The sequence below is a fragment of the Cygnus olor genome, chromosome 8 (genome assembly GCF_009769625.2).
Source record: "Cygnus olor isolate bCygOlo1 chromosome 8, bCygOlo1.pri.v2, whole genome shotgun sequence".
Lineage (NCBI taxonomy): Eukaryota > Metazoa > Chordata > Aves > Anseriformes > Anatidae > Cygnus > Cygnus olor.
In genome coordinates, this window is record NC_049176.1 from 17,953,368 (window position 1) to 17,976,784 (window position 23,417).

The 23,417-nt window shown below is 37.7% G+C and overlaps 1 protein-coding gene across 5 annotated transcripts; it reads left to right on the forward strand.

Annotated features, from left to right (window-relative positions):
• The first annotated feature begins 207 nt into the window (after positions 1–207).
• LOC121074038 (SSX family member 2 interacting protein) lies at positions 208–22,785 on the forward strand. Of its 5 annotated transcripts, XM_040565717.1 has the most exons (16): positions 645–870; positions 6,935–6,975; positions 8,143–8,217; positions 8,765–8,898; positions 9,668–9,834; positions 10,049–10,249; positions 11,965–12,075; positions 13,209–13,344; positions 14,259–14,334; positions 14,418–14,589; positions 16,049–16,199; positions 17,714–17,850; positions 18,260–18,433; positions 20,109–20,220; positions 21,570–21,690; positions 21,900–22,785. In XM_040565717.1, the coding sequence occupies exons 4-16, from the start codon at positions 8,856–8,858 to the stop codon at positions 21,979–21,981; spliced, it is 1,683 nt and encodes a 560-aa protein (XP_040421651.1). In that variant the 5' UTR covers positions 645–870; positions 6,935–6,975; positions 8,143–8,217; positions 8,765–8,855; the 3' UTR covers positions 21,982–22,785. The 5 variants fall into 5 exon arrangements, with proteins under 5 accessions (XP_040421650.1, XP_040421652.1, XP_040421651.1 ...); XM_040565716.1 differs by lacking the exons at positions 645–870; positions 8,143–8,217 and adding an exon at positions 208–288; XM_040565718.1 differs by lacking the exon at positions 8,143–8,217 and having other exon boundaries at positions 513–870; positions 20,109–20,160.
• The last annotated feature ends 632 nt before the right edge of the window (positions 22,786–23,417 follow it).

Here is a 23,417-nt window from a genome sequence, read left to right on the forward strand (position 1 = left end):
ACTGGCAGTTTTGGTGCTGCCCACCACCCCTCCTGCCAGAGGGGCTGTCATTTTTGTGGTGTCTGGACAAAATTTGCTTTTGGCAAGAGCCAGGAATTCCTGGTGTACACTCATTGCTCAAGTCAGCCTTTGCTTGGGACAGCACTGAACAACTCTTGAGATCAACTATGAAGGCTGAAATGCGATTTCGAGCCCTCCAGAAGAACAGCAGGTCACGGCGAGGTGCTCTGACGCTTTTATGTGCGGCTGCTGACATCAGCTGCGGGGACAAAGCGCACGCAGCCAAAGGTAAGGGCGAACATTCAGCGAAAGGCCGTCCGGAGCCGGGGGCCTGTGAAAAAGGACGGCGTCCCGGGCCGGGCGGCGGGCAGACACAGCCCCGGGGCTCCCTCCGCGAGGCTCCCTCAGGTGCCGCCATGGCGGGGCCGCGGCGCGGCGGGGCGGGGCGGGCCGTTGGGGGGGTCTCCTGGCAACCGCGCGACCAATGGGAGCGGCGGGGCCGCGTTAACCCCGCGGGGCCCGGCCCGTTGCGATCCGTGCCGTGCCGGAGCCGGCTCCCCCCGGCCTCTCCTCCTCCTCCTCCTCCTCCTCCTCCTCCTCCTCCTCCTCCTCCTCCTCCTCCTCCTCCTCCTCCTCCTCCTCCTCCTCCTCCTCCTCCCCGCCGCCGCCGCCGCAGCAGCAGCAGGTGGTGCTCCGGCGGGCCCCTCCTCCTGCCCTGCCGCTCCTCGCCGGCCGTAACGGGCGCTCTGCGGCCGTTGGCGAGGCGGGGGCGGCGGTCCCGGTGCCGTGCTGGGCTCTGTGGGGCTGCGAGCAGCCGGTGCCCGGAGGGATAGAGCCGCAAGGCGTCTGCTGAGCCGAGCCCCGCGTCAGGTAAGAGGAGAGGCTGGCTGCGGTACCTTGGTTGTTTAAAATATCTTTATTTGCAGCAAAGCTCGGCTCAGGGTGAGGGTGGAATTGAAAGGCGAGATCTGCTCGTGTTGCTGCGCCCCTTATTTACGTGCCTGCTGGGCTGCCCGGGGAGCAGTCGCACAGGGCTCCCCCTCTGCGCTGCGAAACTATGGTAGGAATTCAGGAGTTTCAGGGCACTGACTTAAAATGGGAGGTATGCAGTGTAAAATGTGAATGCATGAGGTAATCCTTAATAGTAAACTTGGAAAGGAGACCTGGGGAAGTATTTGATGCTGTTAATGGAGATTTCAGATGATAGTAGTTAAGAAAAAAACGTGCTTTATGTTTCAGGAGGGGAAACCCATAGTATTGATATTGGTCATCGTTTGGGTTGGAGAGAGCGTAGGAGAGGGGAATACAGGTTCTTTGGGGTCAGTGCCTTGTCTCTGCAAGTGGCTGGCAGCAGATGCTAAAGGAAAGATCACCATAGGTGGGTTGTACAGTGATGCTTCCGTCAGGGTATCCTCCCAGCATACTGCAGTCTGGAACCGAGGGGTTTCTGAACAGAGCTTATATCTCTCTTAAATTTAATAGCTTTCGATGGATATTCTCCAGCAGATTTGAGCCAGTTTACATATTTAGCATTCACAACACCTCCTGGTGATGCAGGTCCGCAATTTAACAGTGCTTTACGTGGAAAAAAATCTCTTATTTTCCAACTTCCAAGCTGGACGTTCCATTTCATTCTGCACAGCTGTTGTGTTAAAATAAGCAATAAATACTTTCCTGTACCTGTTCTTCGTAGTCTTGTCCTATTTCTCTAGCTGTTTCTTCTTCTAGCTGAAAAGTCACAGCTTATTAATTTCTTGTATGGAAGCATTGGTTGACCTTCTTGCACTGTTTTCAGGTCTTTTTCTGTCTTTTGTACCCCAAAGGTTGTAATGGTGTGTGATAGGTAAGCTGGGGAAGCTGTTTACACAGAGATATTATGATATTTGGTTTTCTGTCCTAGCCTTCAGTATTTTGATAACTGCCTGCGAGCTGTTACTTCCAGAGGAGTAATCACAGTGACCCTGAGATCTCTTCCTGCATGATAATGCCTAGCATAGAGCCTGTTGGTTTAAGTATGTAGCTGAGTGGTGGTGGTTGGTTTTTTTTTGTGTGTGTTGTGTGTTAGCTTGCGTTTATGAACATGGAATTTCAGCTGCTGATTTTTTATCATCCATTTGTGTAGTATGAAAACAACCTTCTGGGGTTCTTGTCATTCAATCTTAGTGTTTATTTTTCTGAATAACTCTGTACCATAAGTGAACTGTCTCACTGACCACATTTTTAAATTCTGTGAATAACAGAAATGTCTGCACAGACCCCTTTTTGACGCTAAATTTTTGGTCTCTTTGAGACTTTCATGTGATACTTTCATGTACTCTCTTTCCTCTTCTCCACCTATAGTCAGTCATTAATTTCTCTGACATCTTAGTTTAAGAGCTTTTGTTAGGAAACATAGTGAAGAGTTTTTTGGAAATCCAGTTATTCTGCCTTGCCAGGTACACTGGCTCATGCATTCCTCCTTCAAGAGCACCGTAGCCGGCTTGTTACCATTTCTTTTACAGAAGTTACGGTGACATTTCACCAGTCATATTTGTTGGTGGCTAACAAGTCTGTGCTTGACTCTTCCTTTCTGCTCTGTACAAACCTAGATTTTACTGGACAACCATTCCTTGAATCCCCTGGCATTTGTTAGAGAAATCAGGTACATTTACTATCTTCTGCTCACCTTACCTGATGCCTGTGTTAACTTACAGGTTACGTGATTCTGAGCCTTGTGAGTTAATCATTCCTGAGATCTAGAACAGTAGTTTTGGCTCTGCCTAGTAAATACTACCAGTTTTAGGAGCTACTGAGACTTTTTTTTCTTCATTTTAAATCTTCTACTTGCAGAGAGAGCAAAGCTATAAAGTTTAGCTAAATTTGAGATCAGACAAAGGAGGAACTATAGAAGACGGAGTTCCTAAGGCTTTCTTTTTGCAAATTTGTAACATGGGGAGGTTTGGTAGCAGGATGTTCTGTTCCATCTAAGTGTAGCAAGCGGTTTGTGAATGCAAACAGAGGAATAAAGATTTGAAAATTATCAGAAATAGTGCTATTCTTTAGCAATAGGAAAATGCTGATGTGAAGATCTGTAGCGTTAGTTCAAAGTGGGGTAGGAATTCAGGAGCCAGATGAAATATTTCCACGTGTTACAATTTTTTCAGTGGCAGCATTAAAAGATTTATCAGTCATCTGTGTTTATCAAGGGTAGAGCTGAATCTTGAGGTGATAGGTTACAAGGGCTATAATCTGATCTGAGTATTTGGGGCAAGGACAGTGAGAACAATTGTCAAACATGAGATTTTTATCAGGTCTAAGGGTATATTTTTGTGTGGTTATACTTGTTGAGAAGATCAAATGTTTGATTTTTTTTTTTTTTTCTTAAAACTCTTGGCATTCTTTATAAATAAAATGGATTTGACAAATACAGATGGGGGTTTTCTGAATGTGGTATGCTCATAATGAAGTGAAGACTCAGCAGGCAGTACCCATAGGCTGGGTGGTTTGACTTGCTTTTTCAGGTTACTTTTGACAATGCTGAGTTGAGTTGGAAATTTGACTTGAGTTAAAGAAATGTGCCCTTAGAATGTAGACAAGTGGAAGGAAGCCCTCTCTTGTGCATCCTCTCCCCCCCCCCCTTTTTTTTATTCCAGTTAATAGAATTTTTATTCCAGTTAATAGAATAGCGATTAAATTGCCACAGTATTTTAAAAGTGGGGAGGAAATATCTGGGATCTGCTTTGATTTCAAGGCCTGTCATTAAAATTACAATATTAAAGAAAGGCCACTAAAACTGTAATAGGTTTTTATAGAGGAAGGAGTTCTTCCAAATATACAGTTATCATTGAATATGAGCTATGTTCTAGTGCTAATTGTGACCTTTGTTATTAAAACAGCTGTAGAGAGAAAATAATTGTCAAAACTCTAGGGAGGAAACGTATGGACTTCCATGATTACATGAATAAAAGAAGTATGTTTCTGATGACCTTTTCAGGGATATATTTGTAAAACTACAGTGTGATGACTGGTGTGTACCCTAAATTTACATGGACTGATGTCTTTGTTTTATCCGGATAAAAGCCATCTGTTGGGCATCTCTGGATTACTAGACAAATGTAAAAAGCTTTAAGCAGATTCACAGCTATTCTTGGGATATAATTTTAGTAGAAGGAATTATGTTGCCTGTTAAGTAAATGTGAAGTAACTAACCTTTTGATATATTTTTTTTTCAATTTTATAAGTCAAAATTTGTGTATATGTTGCAACTTGTACAAGTACTTAATATACAGAGAGGGAATCAGACTCTTTCTCTTTTTTTCCAAGACGTTGTGACATCGGGGAGTGGGGGAGGACGCTCTCCAAAAACTGCCCCTCCCTACCTGAGTGGGGGAAAGTTTTCTGGGTTACCAGATACTGCAGTCCCCATTTAAGTCACACCCAGTGTAGGTTGGAAATGACCAGATGGTGTAATATGATCATGGTACAATGCTACAGCAACCTATTCACTTCTGATACAGGGTTGTCTGAATGATTTTTATAAACTCAGAGCTACTCATTTTCAAGTTTAAATATAATATTCAGAAATTTTAAATCCACTGTGTTGTGTGAAGTTTATAATCCTCGTGCTTATTGCTCATGATTTTTCAGTTGTGACACAGTCTAAACTCAGCCTTACTGGGTTGGATTTGTCTTGAGTCCTGGCACAGTCATTATCAATCCCTCCCCTGTCCCCCAAACCACAGAACAGTTGTTTTAAGAACAGCTCCTTTCAGCTCTGTGCTTGTGAAATGTAGTATTACATTTGAAGTTTAGAGTAAACTTGTTCTTGAAAAGGAAGATAAATGTTAGTGAATTACGTAGGAGTTTGTGGGGCTATTCCTGTAGGTTTTTGTTTAAATGAATAAATAAATAACTCTTCAGGTGACTTTCAAAAGTGTTAAGTTCTGCCGTGTTATCATCACGATGGCTTTTCAATTTTTTTTTGTACTTTGCTTGTTCTGACTTCTTTGATTATTGGTGTTAATCAAACTCTCTGTGATTTTTAGTATGCATATTTTTGGGGGGTGGGGTTTTTGTTTGTTAGATTTTTTTTAGTTGCAACGAGATGGCTCTGCTGTTACATTCACTCATGTGAAATTGGGCCCCGGAGGCTCTTTTTAACAATCCTCCAGGGTCTTGTTCACCCAATTTCTTGATTGGAACAAAAGCGATGCTGCCAATGGGCAGAGAACTGCCTGGCAAGCACTGGATCATTACAGATTTTTGGGTGAGTCATCAGATCTATTGGTGAAATAGCTGCAACAAATCCCTGTATGCAGGAATGGGCACAGAAAGAAAATCGTTAAGTAGTTACAGCAGATTTGGCTGTTCAGAGACTTGTTCTTTTCTCCCCCCCTGCCACCGATGGTCAGTCAGATTTTTGGTGTTAATATGAGGTGCTGGGAAACAGCAAGTGTTGATTTAGCTTCCTACTGCCTGTTTTCCCAGCCAGGATTTAAAGGGGGTGGGAATCACAACAGAAGGAGAAAAAAAACACACACACACAAAACCGAAACCAAAACAACAAACCTTGTTAACCTTTTTTTAGTTAAAACCTTTCTGTGTTAACTTTGGATAGCTTAGGGAGATCCCTAAAATACTTTTAAATCTTGTTTATTATTTTATTATTCTTCCGTAATTACAAAACAACACAGCTTCAAAGATGTTCTTTGATATGTTACGGTGGTTAAAAAGAGTGTTAAGAGTCCCTTATGAATACAGTGTATCTAAATTCATTTTGCATCTCCTCTGTCTTGATCAGGGATGCTCATCTTTAGCTCTTGCATACTTCAGTGAGGCTATTTTGGGCTGCGTTGCTCCAGGGGAGCTGCCTAGATTGGCAAAGAAATGTAGCTGATGGATCTTAATCACTAGATAGCTTTAAAAGTCGTGGCTAAGGTCCTGAACTGGCAGCAGAAGCCATGTGGAACTGATGAGATGATCTTAGCATGGGACTAAAGGCTTGTGGCATTCCTTTTTGCAGCTGACACAGGGATTGTCTCGTTCTGCACATCTGAGTTTAATTCTAAATACAGCGCGCAAAGATGGTGCGTGTACAACATAGTGACCGCTCTCTGAAATGATCGCTGCTTCAAAGCTAGTGCATTCTTTGATGCCATATAACAATCTGAATTACTTTTAGTGTGTTGGTTTGACAGTTAGAGGAAGTTTTTGAGTTTAGCACTCACCAAATCTTCATTTTTATTTTTAAATCTGTTGTATAGATCAATATGCAGTGTACTGCTAGTTGCTCTTTTGAGACAAAAGGCTCTAGGTCCTTCAGGGCTGACTGATGTGAGAAGAATATAGTTGTATTATCTGGACTTTATTGTACTGCCTGAGTATTCTTGCATTCTGTATCTTTGCTAGACATCCTTCTGAACCTGTTTTGTGTTTTTTTTTTTTTTTTTTTTGTTAATTTTCATTTTATCCTCTTGCTGGTGTACCTAGAAACAATGTGTCACCAGAGAGTAGTCTTTGGAAAACATTTACACTGAATAACATGGCATGCAGGTTACAGGACTAAAATTTAGAGAATCATTATATTCCCTTACATGGATTAGTCCAGTCTGCTTCCAGTCAAGCATTACTCTGATACAGACCTCTCAACCCAAACAGTGTTTGCACTGTAGAGACCTGTGGGCTGGTGACGTACTTAGAGGGAATTTGGGTGGTAAGATCTCATAATGGATATGCGGTCTCTTAAAAAATAAAAGCCAATTTCTTTGAAATTAATTGCGTATCGGAAATGTGAGTAGTGTGTTTGTAGAATTTCCAGTAGTCCTTAATGGAATTTGTATGTTTTGAGTTTATTAAGAACCTTTTGAAAGACATTATTAAAATGCAGGATTACAACAGTACCAGTAATGAGAATATATGTGTTTAATTTGTCTTTTTATCCCCTTTTCATTTGCAGGTTTCTCTATCCAATGGATCTAACAGAAGCCAAATGAGCATGTAAGTAGACCTGTGTGGAGCTAGGAATTGGACTTGATGATCCTTATGGGTCCCTTCCAACTTGGGATATTCTACGATTCTATGAAATGTGTCCTCTTAATCTTTATTTTGACTTTGAATTACATTTTTAAAAGCACCGTTGACTTGGGTGATGGGGAAAAAAGAAGAGACAGCCTTACAGACCTGCCATGAAGTCAGTCATTGCCTTTAGAATCTGAATGTTCACTTAGGTCATTTCTGGCCATCTTAGTTTTGCAGGAAGAAAACACTGAAAAATGTGAATGGGCAAGGAGAAAAGAATCAATTTCTTAATAAACAACAGCCTCTAGATTGTTACAACATTGACTGTGTTTTCTCCCTGCCTTATGTGTACTTTCTAATGTGCAATTTAGTAGTTGCTGCAAGGTTTCAACTCATCTGAGGAATAATTGTTTACCTTTTTATACAAGTACATTTATGAACCTGCAGAAATATTCATCCAGGTGGATACCTTATTTTCTAGTGCCGAACACTCTGTGATGTGGCTGTATAACAATAGGATTTCTCAAAAACTTGGTGTTGCTTTGGGCACTATGTTGCGTGCTTTGAAATGTCAGTAAGGATTCTTATTGTCTCTCTTTTGTTCTCAAGAGACCTTATGGATAGCAGACCACCCACAACTGTCTGGTGTCTTAAATAGACAGCAGATTGGTTTTCCAAATGATAGCTTTTCCCACAATGATAAAAATACAAGGTTTTAGTGTCAGACCTTCAGAAGTTGCTCTTCCCTGAGTGCACATTAAGAGGAATTAGTGGCAAACATGGACTCCATAGGCTTTTACAGTACAGTCATCTTAAACTGACTTGAGATTTTGATCCAAAGTATTAATTAAATAAATGAAAGCCTTCTTTCCTGTCAGATGAAAAGTTTCCCTGAAGTGTCATTGTTCACCTAACAGCTGATGGCTTACGCTGGCTGGATCTTAAACATCCAAGCTAGGTTTTAATTTTCCAGCAGTGTGTCAACTCTCACACTATTACATGCCTTCAGACTGTGAGGTGGAGGTAGGGTGAGGGGACAATCAGCTGCTTCTTTCTTATGAGTGAGTTTCGGTTGGCTTCCAGAGGGCCAGTGCTGTACTCAGTGGCTGTGCCAATGGAGTAAGGCTTTGCCTTTTCCTTCAACAGTTTTGGAGATTTTGCAAAGAAGCAAGCAGCTTGCCAGGGAATGGCAGTATAGCTGTGTATATGCAGTATACTAAGGTATATAGGTTAAGTTAAATTTAGATAGTTAACTATTTAATATATATATATATATATATATATATATATAAAAAATATGTTCCTTTGCTCTGTTGGCCAATAAATCTTTTCTAGAGCCTTTGTCACCTGTTAATAATTTCATTAAGACAGATTTATGTTAAAACTTCACATAAATTTATCTTGATAAAGCTGCTTCCTGGTTATATTGCAGAAAAATATTAAATACTTGGCTTGCTGTGCTTTCTCTGATGTGTGTTGACAGAAACAACTGGGTTATCTAAAATGTCTTTATACTTTTCATGTGTGCATGGTGTTTTAGTTTTAGTTGATGGTTTACAAGACTTGGTTAAATTTAAATCTAACTAAATACAGATGCGTCATTTCTACAGTATAATATATTTGTTGTGCTTATGGTGTTCTTCACTGTGTGAAGAAGTAGACAAATGACATGTGGCTTAAGTTCAGTAGTATCTCTCTCCTATGCCTGCTTTAATCTCCTAGCTATATTAGATGCTATTGTTAATCTAAAATGCTCTTGCTATTTTAGGAGATGCCTACGTAACACCCATTGTCGGGAATTCTACTAAATACTTCACTGCTGAACCAGTTGCTCAGGTACCCTGCCTGCCCGTGTTGCTATGGGAGATTGGAAGACTGTTACTGTGCCAGTGCTGTCATCAGGTAAACTAGTAATATCTTGAATTTAGTGGATTTGCTAGCTTTACCAGTGGTATTATAGCTGCTTAAGAGAGATTGGGGTTTTATGAATGAGATACTTCATGTTATTTAACATATTGTTAACTAGTCTAGTAGATACAAAGCTTTTTTTTTTTTTTGGATTGAGTCCTTGCAGAAATACTGCTTTAAAATACTTTAAAATAATCAAATTTTTTTAATATACTTTTCAGATTATCGTGCATTTTCAGAGAATCTTAATTTGTTCTATGTTCTCTTGCCTTGTAAATTGATGACAAATTTATTAAAACAGAAAATATTTTTTTGCCTGCTTCTACCTAGTAGAAGGTTAAATTATAGCGCACACTTGCTTTGACTAAGGATATCATACGTTTTCGGAAGAATTCGTAACTAAATTTACAGCTTTTGCACCTGTATAAATAAAGTGTGTGTGTTTTGTAGCAAGCCAATTAAGAAGAAAGGTTGGAGAGTTCTTACATGGAGGGGAGAGTAGTAAAAGTTGAAAGATACAACACCTGAAAATGTTGTCAAGTCTTTAGATTTTCCGTGGAAGTTTAGCTATCCTTCTTTTTATTGTGAGTTGTTTAATATATGTTATGTTGTTATATTTCATTATTGATGAAATTCTAAGCTCTAGACTTGTAAATGTCTATAAAGAATAATTTTGGTAGTTAAAGGATTTGTTTTATTTTTTTTGTATGTGATGTCTTAAACTACTAGCCCTGACTTGTTTCTTCATATTTTTAACTTTTAGATAGCAAAAATATTTTTCAATATACCTCAGAAAAAAAGATATCACCCCCAGGCATGAACTCACAAGTGCTACGTTTGCCACTGCCTTCATCCAAAAGCATGCACAGCTTTTTCAGTGCCTTTTGCACAGAAGAGAATATTGAACAGAGTATATCCTATCTCAATAGGGTAAGCCAGATCTTCTTGTTTACTCGCCGTTGTTTGAAGATGACATTAAACCAGTTTTGGTAGTGAAGAAGCACTGGATTAGGAAGGCTTCTTTCTTAATGCTAAAGTTGGTGTGGAATATATATTTTTTCCTTCATATAGGATTTCACCTGCTATTGTTTATCTGAGAGATTGATCCCATTATTTATCCCCTCTCCCCTTTGTCTTTCACCAGGAATTGACAACATTGGGCTTCCCGTCTATTTATGTGGAGCCCAAAGGAAAAGAATTAAACTTAATATCCATCATAAATTGCATGAATGAATTGCTTGTACAGCAGCACAAGAACCTTCGAGCTCAGGAAGAAGTAGAAATGCAGCATCTGAAACTGGGTAGTGATATGGATCACTTACAGAACTCCTATGCTAAATTAAAGGTAGAAAACAAGATAATTCCGCCAATATAGTGCAGCACTTGTGTTTAACAGATACTGTACGTTCTTAACAGTGAGTGAACTTTTTTTGTTTTCCTCCCCAGTTCTAATCTGCGTTTGTATTTTTATGTGAATTTTTGGTTTTATTTTTTTTTTCCAGTGGAAAATTTGTTAATGAAATGTGAATTAATGAAAGGACTGAAAACTTGCTTAGAATTGTGATCTCTTTCCTCAAGGAAGAGGGAAGACTGTCCAGATTGGAAGTGTTAATGCATGCTGTAGGTGAAAATGCTAAACACATCAGTTCAGCTCATTGAATATCATCTAATAGGATATGCCCTGTTCTAAAAGATAAATTCACAATATTATTGTAATCAGTGATAGTGACATGTACTAGAAAAAGCTACCTACACAGGGCTTTTACCACTCTTTCTCCATTTGTGTAGCTTTTTCTGTTTTTTTTTTTTTTTTTTTGTTGGATTCCTTGATTAGCTGACCACATAGCCCTTTCATAAAGACTGCTCAGAAGCTTGCTGGCAAAAATGAGATGAAGTTTCATTTTACCACAGGATAAATACCTGCAGGTCTGCTACTGTGGAGTAGCTGATGCATTGGAAGTTCACAGCTTATGCTGCTTTGTGGGTACTCATATGTGCAGTCATATCAGAAGACTGTTGTGTTTCCTTTGATTCTGCCTGGGGGAAAAAAAAAATCCAGTGCATGACTAAGGGCCTCATAAGTTTGCTTTTCAATAAGACTGTCCAGCATTCTCCTTGTCAAATACTGCTATAGCTTCTCAAAATCACAGGAGCCCTTCTGCTGAGATTAGTCAGCCACACAGAAGTGTTTTGATGTGACCTTTAAAAATCATGTGTAACTACACTCATTTTTATATGCTCTGTATGATGTTACTTTTCCTAGACAAATGGCTTTTAAGTCGAGAGGGCAAAAAAACTTGCTAGCACTACTTCAATGTCAGGACATTTAATTTAGCTGTCATCATATAAGGTTTCTTATAGAAATTCTTTCAGATATCATGCAGCAATCCTCTTGACATATGCTATTGTGTTAAATGTGTTCAGATGTGATTTGCTTAGAAGCTTTTGATGCTTACATAACTTTACTCATTTGTAGCTCGCTACAGAGTTTGTATGTAGTGTTGTCTTCTGACCATTCAAGGTATCAGTTTCAGGTTTGAGTCACGTGTTTGTGGAAGAAAGTTCTTAAATGCCAGTTGTGCGTCATCTGTTACAATGAGATCATTTGTCCAGCCTTATTCTATATATGTGAAATGTCCTATTTGTTTTGCTATGGTCACAACTTACATATCTATGTTAATTGTTCCCTTGATTATTTAAGAGAAACACTCCAGTAAAATGGTAGTCCCAAATTCAAACAGGTTGCTAAGTATCCACCCTCAATCTTGTGGTACAGATACGCTTACAGAATCCTGACTTACTGAAAAAGTAGTAATTGTATAAGATAAGATATGTTAAATACCAAGTTAAACCTTTTTTTTTTTTTTCTTGTGGGTGGGAGTGTTTCTTGTACTGGAGGATCATACTTCTTGTTTCAGAAAATAGAACTAATTTGTCATTGAGAGTGCAAGGTGATCATGAAACATCAGAAGTCAAATACAGGAAGACTCGACTCAAGTGAGGTGATTTTGCAGTTTGTTTTTTTGTATTGATACTGAACTATCACCATTCTTTTTCTAGGAACAGCTGGAATTATCTAAAAGGGAAATAGTTGGACTTCAGGAACGGGACAGACAACTGCAAAGCAAGAACAGAAACTTGCACCAGTTACTTAAAAATGAAAAGGATGAAGTGAGTTTTTGTGTACATCAACACAAATCATTACATAGGTTTTCAGTAGTATGATGGTGTTTGCAAGGTATCTGGTAGCTGTTTACTTTGATTTTTTTTTTTTTTTCTGATGAGTGTTGTATTTCAGCAAAGAAATTAATTTGTGTTGTGTGTCAAATAGGTTCTGTAAGGGATAGGTCCAAGTTATAACAATGGTAGATAGTACTGTAGAAACACATGCAGTTTTCTCATACTTCTTGATTTTAACTTTATTTGATGTTTAAATATTAGGAAGTAAGAGGATACAGCATGATTCAGTTGCTTCCTCAAACCTACATGTATAGGAGCACTTATTTTTTGTTATATTGTAGAGGAGAGCAAAAGGAGTGTGTGTGTGTGTGTGGGGAGACACAGAACCCACGCTCATTAAACTTTAGAGTCTTGGAAGAACCAAGATCAGAAAACACTTGATTTAGTTTGGAATTTGTTTCCACATTCTCCCCAGCCCCCTGTACTTATATGGCTCCTAAATTTCCATGAATGTTCTCTGCATTCATAAACATTTTCATGTAGTTAGCAATCATAGTAGTATCTGTTTATAATGACCTTCATAAAGTTCTAGCTTAAAATGTTGAATGTTCTACTGTTGTTAAAGTTAAAACTGATGCGTTGGAAAAAAAAAAAATGATAGTATGGCTCTAGAATGTGCTTTATGATATGTTTATGTTCTTATAGACTAAATAAAATAGTCTTCCTTTTCAATTCTGTTATCCAAAAGGAGCAATGTGTTTACTATTTTTTAGTGTAAACCTAATAAACCTACTTTAGAGTTAACCAAATCCTAAACATTAATTACTGAAGCCAGAGAAGGTTATCACTTGAATCACTAAAGATGTGCTTAGTTGTACTGGGGAACTGTAGCATTATAATATGTTGTTCGTGGTGTTGGTTTGTACATAAAAGCAACAAAACTTCCTGAGATAGGTCAGAACCTATTTGTTAGGAGAGGACTCCTGATTCCTGTTGTCGATTCCTTTAACCAGAAACAGTTTTATATAAATGTTATTTCACTTCTCTTCTTTTTTTTGGTTTTCTGAAGAAATGTTTCCATTTATACATTAGTTGAAATCTGTTTTTTGTGCGGTTGTTTTTAGGTACAGAAGTTGCAAAACATAATTTCAAGTAGAGCTACGCAGTACAATCATGATATGAAGAGGAAAGAGAGAGAATATAACAAATTAAAGGAACGCTTACATCAATTAGTCATGAACAAAAAGGACAAAAAGATTGGTAAGTAGAGTACCAGAACAAAATAGTTATTCTGTATGTTAAAAATGTTTAAACTTGGTTCTGGGTGTATTCGTATCGCTTTCCCAAGTGTTTAACTTGTGGATCAGTGAATATGTTGTGAAATTTCTGTGTCAGACAAAGCATGGAAACTGTCATTGGAAAGGAAGTCCTGCTCTTCCTTTCTTATCCCTCCTGCTACCCTCCAAATGCTCTCAGCTGTTTGCCATTTGTAGCACATCATATTTTTAGTGAACTGTTCAGTAAACCAGAAGAAAATAATATTGCTGAGTTGGATTTTCTGCTGGTCTAGTTTGACACTGCATGTGGGTAAGCCAGGCTGGATTATGATGCTGTAGCAGGAACACCTATTTTGGCAGCAGAAAATCATTAGATATCAGCACAGTAATCTCTAGAAGCCTCACCCTAAGGTGAACAAAACTTAACTTGTGTCATGTTGCTGACTCCAGTTAGATAATGCTAGTTGAAGTATCAGCAAGGTCAAAATAACCAGGTTTTAAATCTAGTTCCTGTTTCCTTGAGAGCTAACTAGAATTGAACTTTGATCCCTAACCTGATATGATTTTAAAAGAATTGATTCATATGATTTATATAAAAGCTGAAATACGGATGAAGGTGCTGTTAAGAAATGTATAAAATAAGAGACAGGATGAGAACACCCCCACCCCAGGTTTCCAAACACAAAAAGTTATTTCTTTTCCTTGATTATCTTACTCTTGTTTTGTTCAGGAGGGCAATGTGGTCTCATATGGGTCTTAAGACTGAGGGGAGTATTTGGGTAATGTGGTCTCCTGACAATAATTACGTGTAAAGGCAAACAAGTAAATGTAGTGTCATCTGAGTATTTATATACTTGCATATTGTTTCATGCTTTGAAATATCCTTTTCACTTGCAGCTATGGAAGTTCTAAATTATGTTGGTAGAGCTGATGGGAAGAGAGGTGCATGGAGGACTGATAAGACAGAAGCCAGGTGAACTTCTAGTTGTTACAGAACAACGTTAATTGACACATGCTGTATTTGTTGTCTTGTTACTGTAAGATTTCTGCTTCTAGAAATGAAGAAGAAATGTACAAAGTTCTGTTAAGTGACTATGAGCAACGCCAAAAGCAGCTTTTAGTGGAAAATGCTGAGCTGAAAAAAGTTCTTCAGCAAATGAAGAAAGAGATTATTTCCCTTCTCCCACCACAGAAACAAAAACCTAAAGAAAGGTCTGAGGACGGGCCAGTAAGTATCCTTCAGTTAAAATTAAATGTGTGGTAGTTTGCAGTGCTGGAGCCATTTGATCATCAAAAAGGTAAACTTCCTCTTGCAGGACTTGCAGTGGATTACATATCCTGTCCTATACTTGAAATCACCCATGTTTAAATGTTCTAATTCTGTCCATGAACAGTAGCAAGTCTGTTCTTCCTAGTCCATATGTGGGAAGCTTGAAAGTGTACTTCAAATGAATGTTAGATGTAGTGACCTGTATGTAATTCTCTATAACGATGCAGTTTGGATTTCGTCTGGATTTTGTTTGGATTTTCGTCAGAAGTTGAAACTGGCTTTCAAGGTGCTTATGCAAGGAAACCAAGCTTTCCATAGAAACCACAGAGGGTGGGGGTGGAGGAAATGTAATTAGGGTGTGCTCTGTTTAGTCCATGGGTTGGACCAGTTAGTTCATTTTGCAGAGCTGCTGGTACGTTGCAGGAATATGTTTTTTCCCAAGTGAGATGGTTTAGTGTTTTTTCTCCAGTTCTAAGTATTTCTTTGTTTACACAGGATACTTTATGGCTACTCCAGACTGGGATTTCATGGGGTTAGCATGCATACATACACATACATGTATGTGTACATATATAAATAAACGTTTTTATATAAAGCGACAAAAACCTCTAAAAAATACTGTTTTTTTTTCTTACAACTCTTGCTTTGTTCCTTAAGATCTTACATGATACAGGTTTGAAAGAAAGTACTTACTTCGTATGTAAATGAATTATTTGGATGCCTTTGAACTTGTTTTGGAATTTCCCATCCCATTTTTCTTATCTACTTGTAGCTACAGAGGCTTGTATAGAATGGTTTAGATGCTTGAGAGGAGTGGAGTATTCATGTCAGGTATTTAAATAGCTATAGTTTATTAATTTATATCCACTAAGTTGTTGTGGGCTAGTCCTCTCAGACTTTTTTGTCTTAGCTCTTTGAGGTGGCATTCAGGTTTGGTGTTTGAACAGTAGTGTGAAACGGAACTGTGAAAGGGCTACTTCCATTGTACCGTAGGGTGTGTTCTGGATTTACTTAATTCTCAAAAGGAGAAAAATAGTCTTTATAGATAATGGAAACACTGTCTTTGCCATCTAAAATCCTACTCGTTCTGTATAGTGAGCCCATAACAACGGAACTTCTCAGCAGTCTGAACTTCTTTCTTGGAGATTTGTGATACTAATCTAGAGTCTTGCTAGCTTATAAATTGTCTTTGTGCCAGGGTTTTGGGGAGTGCCACATTACTTCTCTTCATCATTATGCCATCAGGGAATTGAACTCCCTAACAGACAAATTTCCCTGGAAGGAAAAATCTTTTCCATATATATATGAGTTTTACTTTGGTTTGGTAAATTAAACCTGTATACATATTTAAATAAACAAATATGTATATTTGGAATGGTAAGGTGGTTTGCAACACGCTTTGCTTCTACTTCTACAGGTGTTGTCAGACCTGGAGGAGGACATCGGAGAGTTAAATAAAGAGAATATGTGGGAACTGTCATGCGAAACTGTGCGAGAACAGCTTACCAACAGCATTAGAAAACAATGGAGAATGTTGAAAAATCATGTTGAAAAGCTGGACAACCAAGGTGATGATTAACACAATTACATGTACATATAAAACGCTGCTAATAATTCCATTTGGTATCATAATCTTTGGATTTACTTTACAGTCTGTCTAAACTACATGAAAGCTATAATAGAAGGGATTGCGACCTGGTAGACTTCCTGAAAAGGCTTGTGATTGACATTTTCTGTATGAGTTTTAATTGAAGGAAGTTAGGAAAGCAGTTGCATAGCAAGCCTGTTATCCTGAGAACAGACATGATTGTAGTTTGGCACAGTAAACAATGACTTTCTGAAGAAATAATTATTTTTTGTTTGGAAATAGTGCCCTGTAATAAATGTTTTTCTTTCCCCACCTCTCTGAGCTGTTTGAATAATGCAGATATAACAATTTGAAGCAACTGGATGCAAAATATGTAAATCCTTCCTGGAGCTTAGCCTTGCCGCATCCATACCTCTAAGTCTTCTGCTGGCATTCTAAAGTGAACTGGTTGATGGAATGGTGCTGGGCTCTTCTCATTTCCAGCTGTTAAACAGCATTAAAAGACAGCTAAAAATATATAAAATTCTTTCCTAGTATTACTTTTCCAATGTAAGCAAATGCTGCTGCTACCACAGGGATGTTTGCAGGCAGGAATAATACCGAGAAGGTCATGCATTCAGTTGCAAATAAAAGAGCAGATGGTCTATAAGAATATGTTTATACCACAGAAAGGATTTTAAGATCACTTGTTCTGAGTAATACTTGATTTTGTATAGCTAACTGAAAAGTAATTGTGAGCATCAGAAAAAATGCTTCATGTATTTGTGCTTTTCTTGGAGTCACCTTTCTTTGTGTGGTGTTTTTTTTTTTTTAATTTATAGAGATGACTGTGTTCTAGTTCCTTAGCATTCAGTTAATGTTCAGTCGCTGTCATCAGGGGATCAAAATTTGGCTTATTATGATCACCATGATAGCTCTGCATGAAATAAAATAATGCAGTATATGATTGTACAAAAATACACTTTATTCCTCTCTAATTGATTCACTTGCTGGGGTAAAAATATGCACACAAGGTTCTGACTGTAAGCTCTGTTTCTCCTTCACAGAACTTGAGGGAAAAGTCTTTCTTTTTTTATCTGTGATATATATAGTTACTGTCATATTTTTATGAACACACAAGCCCTTCAAAACTGGGCTCAGAAGAATAGGCTAACAACAGATCAGTGAAAAGAAGTCTTAATTTGTCTTGATTTTCATTAAATAACTGCTGAAACAAATATTTTTGTGTGACACTTCTGTTGCAGTGCAGACTTGTAATTTACCTGGGGAAATGTAAAAAGGATATGTTTTTATTGTAATTTTTTTCTGAACTGGGTATTGTGCCTAATTATGTATATAGCACCAATTCTGGTACTCTTGTCCTGATAGAAGTAATTTTGAATATGTACATGTCTTTTGGGATGAAACAAATACAGCTTAAAAACCTTCGCTATTGCTCTGAGTCCCCAGTGCTGTGAGGGATTTATGTTTTAAGTAGCCTTTTTCCTCCCTTAGTGTCACGTGTGCATTCAAGAGCTTTGGATGACAAAGATGTAATTTCAAGGGAAGACCACGAGCTGGAAACTGAAAAGCTAGAATTAGAAATTCAGCAATGTAAAGAAATGATCAAAACTCAGCAACAACTGTTACAGGTAGCAGGCTTTAATTTTTTTTTCCTCAATTGAATTTGTGTTTTTTTTTTTTAACGTGTCACTTCTCACCTCTGAACCTTTTTCCTTTATTGATTATGCTTTTTAATAGAAAGTCTTAGTGGTTGGTCTGAGCATGTATGCTAGTCAGTTGGTTAGTAATCTAATGAGTTTGTAATTCTGGTAAGAATAATTTAGGGGGAGGTGAACAAACATGAGGAAGGAGGCTGGGGTCAGCTGCCTGACCAGAGATGTTTTGTTACCTGCGTGAAACTCTGGCCCCATCAAATGTGTTGTTTGTATATCAAACTTCAACTTTTTTTTTTTGATAAAACTGAATTTATGGAAATCCTGCACATCTTTATAGACTTTCCCAAATTAATATTAGTCTTTTGTTGCTTTATATCTGCAGCAGCAGCTTATGTCTCCATGTGATGACGACACCACTCTGTTACTACAGGACTGCTATTTGTTGGAAGAAAGAGAGCGTCTTCAGGAAGAATGGAGGCTATTTCGAGAACAAAAAAAGAATTTTGAGAAGGAACGAAGAAGTTTTACAGAAGCTGCTATTAGATTAGGACTTGAGGTATTATAAAAACTGAAAGGTATTAGAAAAGGAATTCGTATGAAAGATGAGTTGCTATTGTTAGAATAAAACTATTTAACACACACTGAAGTGAAGCCATTTAACAATTTCTGTATGGAGATGTTAACAAGCAGCTTATTCTCATACTGTATAAAACATCTTTGGCAATTGTGGCAGGTCATTTGGTTGGCACTTCAAAAAAAAAAAAAAAAAACTTTTTTCAAGTGTACTGGAAAATGCAGTTACTGCAACTGGAATGACCCATTTGTCTTGCAGCTTTTGAAATTTCTAAGCACTTCCGAAAAATCAGTCTGCTTATTTATTAAATTCCTTATTAAATCCTGTTTAGGTTGACTTCCAAAGAAAGCAAGGCTTATGCAAGTTTTTGTCAGATGTGGCTATGGTGTTGAGTTCTCAAAGATTGCTAAACGTTTCTAAACCAATGACTATTGCAGACAGGCAAAATAACTGCTGTCCTTCTCTTAGTAGGGTCACTTTCTGTTCTTGTAATTAAGCTGTCCAGTAAACACACATACTGGACCGGAATGGTGGCTAGATATGTCTATAAATGAGCTCTAGCGTGTGTGTCCTTTTGTCTAGCCAGTAGTTAGGGTCAAAACATGAAGGGGATTACATGTTAGCAGGAGGGAACATAAAATGTCAAGAACTGAATATTTTGGTTTTTACTTGAGATGCTGGCACAACAGTAGTTCATGCAGTGACAAATATTGGTACAAGCCACTACATATATAGATATGTGTTCCTCAACTTTTTCATTTTGTGTTACTTTCATTTCAATGAGTTCTTGAATTTAATGTTTGAATTAGATTTATTAGTCTTAAGAGATGATAAATAATAAGTTTGCCCAGAAATGTTTAAGACTATATTGCAGCATAAATGTTAACTACCTATGCTTCTGCTTGTTAAAATACTTACATTTGAAAGGAGAAACAAGGAAGTGGAAGCAATACTCTAAGTTTTGTAGGTATCTGTGAAAAAGTAAGCTTGCTCTATTTTCTGCTGATACAGTAAAAAAAAAAATAATAATTATGGGAACATCCCATTTCACTGATGGTTTTGGAGATAGAATAGCTTGTCTCGATTGCATAGCCTTTGGACCTTTTGAAGATTGTCTTTAGCCAGTGTTTTCCTCTTCCGTGCTCATAGAGTAGTTGGAAAAGGAAACATCCCCTTTCTTTCTGCCCCAGTTTTCGATGGAAATAATCAGTGTTATTTTCAAAGTCACTTTCATCTGTTTATGAAAAGGCTGAGGGTTGAGGTTTAACCAGTAATCCTTATTGGCAGCTGCCCAGAAATAAGGGGTGCTTGTAGGAGGTAGTGCTGCACTGTGGGGGCAGGAGAGCACAGGAGGCAGCGATAGGAGATTGTGTCACTGAAGTGGAGAACAGTAAAATGAAGGGATTATTCAGACCTCTCTGAAACAAGCCACGGGGTTTGGCTTGTAAATAAATACCTTGTAAATAAATACCTCCTCAGCTAATCCTTGTAGGATTCAAAAGCTTGCTCTCATGACTAATTCTGTGTTAAACTGCTGGCTCACTTTAGTTGCATGGACATACCACAACTTCTGATTTTTAGATGGAATAACATCAATTTAATGCGGACTAAGCTTGTTCATGTGGTCGTAAGTGTAAACTGACATTTCTTTTCCTAGAGAAAGGCATTTGAAGAAGATAGAGGAGCATGGCTGAAACAACAGTTCTTAAGTATGTCTACTGATTACAAGCACTCTGAAAATGTGACAACTCCAAGTGCCTTCTTAGGAAGCAAGTATTTGGTTCAAATTATGTTACTGTAGTATGATTTTTTCCTCTTCTTAACTAGAAGATATAAATTTGAACAAAAGTAAAACTATTTAAAACAAATAAACCTACCCAAAACAAACGTACAGGAAAACCACACAAAAAAACTTTCCAGGAGAAATTTTACCAGTTTCACTTACTGTATGCCTTTACCTGTCAGGCTAACTGATAGTTCAGAAAGGGAATCTTGATAATTCCCTCCCTGATCATTACCTATGTAATGAACTTAGATTTGAGAAGGGATCAGGTGAATGTTAAGTACCTGACAGCTTAGCTGTTAAGAACAGAGAACTCTTGGAATTACCAAATTAATTAAAATGTGGGCATATTCATTGTCAAGGCTGTTGGAAAAACTCATGATACGTAGAGATCTTTATAGATCAGAAACAAGCTCTGAAGAAGGCAGCATTCGCTCTTTGAGATGAGGCAATACTAAACATGCATTCCCATATAAATTCAGTAAAGCAGAATCCCTTGTAAAAATAAATAGTGAAGATAGTATATTGATAAAATAAATTTGATAAACAATAGAATTTCAAGATTCAAATCTTAGAGGAATCATTTCCTCAAAAAAGATAATATGGCTATAGGAGTGTTTTATAACGTGTTCATAGTTTGGAGTATTGTTTTTATTTAAAGTATTTTTGACTTCCTCTTTCTCTTTTTTTTTTTTCTTTCAAGCTGATAAATTGATTTCCTACCCCTCCTTATGGCTTAATATGCAAATTCAGTGTTTTGGTCTTCACTGCTGAGTTTCTGATAATTCTCCTGCCCTGTTTCTTAGAAAGTAACAGCAATCTTTGTTAAATGGATTCTCGTTGTGGGAGTCAGCATTTTTAGATAAATGCGTAAAAGAACTGGCAAGTAAAGATAAAACACTTGAATTTGTATTCTTGTTAGGTAACTAATCTGCCTCTTGTATTCTGTGTCCTCCTTGTTTCTCCTCCATGCAATTCCTGTAGTGCTTTTGTAAGTGTGATATGAAGTGATCTTCCATAGCAGGAAAACGTTTTTATTTTTAGAAACAGATTTTAAATTGTTCGGCTTGTTGCTCATGAGGAATGACTTGATTTTAATGATGTGTGAGCAGCTTCATTTTTTTTTTAAGGCTGTATACCAAAGCTTTTGATTTGTAATTGACTTTTTAAAGTTCTAGTGGCTGTATTTATTATTATAGACATGCTAAAAGTTGGGAGGGGGAGTGTTTGTGCTTGTTTTTGGTTTTGTTTTTTTTACTGCAGAAGACATAAAGGATCTAGTCCTTCAAATGTTTTCAATTGTAGTGTATTTTAAATGATATATATGCCTTCTAGGTTCTGACCAAGACAATCGGTTAGTGAACTCCACATCTCAGCAAAGAAAACCTCACTGTACATTGAGTAGTCCTGTTTCAGCTGAACCCGGCCAGATGTCTCAGTATATTTCACGTAACAGGTATCTGAAATGGTGTGGATTTTTTTTTCTTTGTGCTGAACTCTATGTAGAGCAGAGGCTAAGTTGTGATAATTTACAGAAAGTCTAATATAGGCCTTATGATTGATGGGAAAATATCAATATCGTAAAAACAGCATTGTGATTCTCTCTGAAGTGTAATTTGTAAATGAATACGTAGTTATTTACACTAACTTTATCTTTTATACCAGTTCCGATGCTGCATCAAAGAAACCTGCTGGAGATGGCAAGCCAAATCAGTGGGAGGAAAGTGACGAAGGAGAAATCGAGTAATGCACAAAGTCACAGGAAGACTCTGGAGTTGGCACCCTTTGCTATGTAGAAACTTGCACATAGAACAACTGCCTTAGATTTCCTAGGGTTGCCTGCTGTTCTGTTAGAGATGTGTTCATAAACACCATTCTAAAGTGAAACAGAATGCTGTGAGTTTGTTCATTCTTGGAAGATTATGTGGTGATCTGAACTGTGATGTGTGTAAGTGTGTGTGCACATGGCTTATTTTTTTGGACCATTTCTTGCCACTTTTTCTTGCAACTCTTGGAAGATGTTTATTAAAAATATATAAAAGCTTTGATATTTTTCTAGTAACAGAAGCTGTGATTCTGTGAATGAAGCAATGGTCTGAAACTTTGGCTGTAACAAAATATTGGATCCTAATCCTTCCATCATGGACAGAGATAGCACTTTTAGGAATTGTTTAATTATTGCAAACACTCATTTATGTCTGAAGTCTAACTGACATTAAAACTTATTTTGCCTCAACTTGAATGTACAGTATGTTGTAGATTTTTAACAAAACAAGTTATATATTTATTAAGTTGTGTGATTTGAAAATACCTCTTTGATATTTCAGGTGACCTAAAGCGCAAAATCTTTATATATTTGTAAGTAGACAAAGTGATTATGCTGAGAAACCATGAAATGAAATACATGCATCCATAATATTATTTTCCATGGTATTTTAAATTGTTTTATAGTGATACTCAGTTTACAGATGCATTAGGACTTTTAATGGTTACGTCAGGAATCAAATTATTTCAAATTTGAACAATAAATGTTTAAGTCTATTCTAAGAAACCCTGGTTCTGTGTTTCATGAGCACTGCACTTTTAAGCCATCGTGGTTGTAGGGCCAAGGTTCACTATGTCACTAAATCTGTCTGCTGATTTTGTTTTGTTTCTTTTTAGTTGGCTCCAGAATTTTTGGAGTAGTCCTAGAGAAATCTGCTTTGTTTATAACTTCCTAAAAAAAAAATAGCCATGTAGATGAAATGTCCCAAGTCTCCTTCAACTGAATACAAAACATGCACTTTTTCTTGCCTATTACACATTCATCTCTTCTCTTTTGGGTGTTCATGTATTTGTTAATGCACGGGTGTAGCTCCAGCCCTAGTCTAATTGACCTTTTGGAAGGTGTCTAAGAAACTTTTGCTCTTCTCAGGGTCATAGGAAGGAAAAACTCTGAAGCTTAGAACCCGACGCTGAAAAGACATTGCTGCTGTGCCCCTTATCTTCACACCTGGTTGTAATAGAGCAACTGGACTACCTGAAAAAAAGTAACAATAGAATAACAAGAAAGAGAAGAAACCGGAATTCTTCATGGAGCTAAGATAGAAAACATTGAAGTTTTTGGTGGTTAGTTCAGTGCCTTCAGTTACAGCTCAAAATGAGGTAGCAGTCAATGCAAGCTGCAAAGGATACTTGCTGTGT

Excerpts from the sequence above, each read along its gene's own strand:
- LOC121074038 (XM_040565716.1), top strand. The coding sequence starts at position 8,856 with ATGGGAGATTGGAAGACTGTTACTGTGCCAGTGCTGTCATCAG. Across the intron at positions 12,076-13,208 it reads TTAAAAATGAAAAGGATGAA|GTACAGAAGTTGCAAAACAT; the intron begins GTGAGTTTTTGT and ends GGTTGTTTTTAG. Across the intron at positions 16,200-17,713 it reads TGAAAAGCTGGACAACCAAG|TGTCACGTGTGCATTCAAGA; the intron begins GTGATGATTAAC and ends TTCCTCCCTTAG.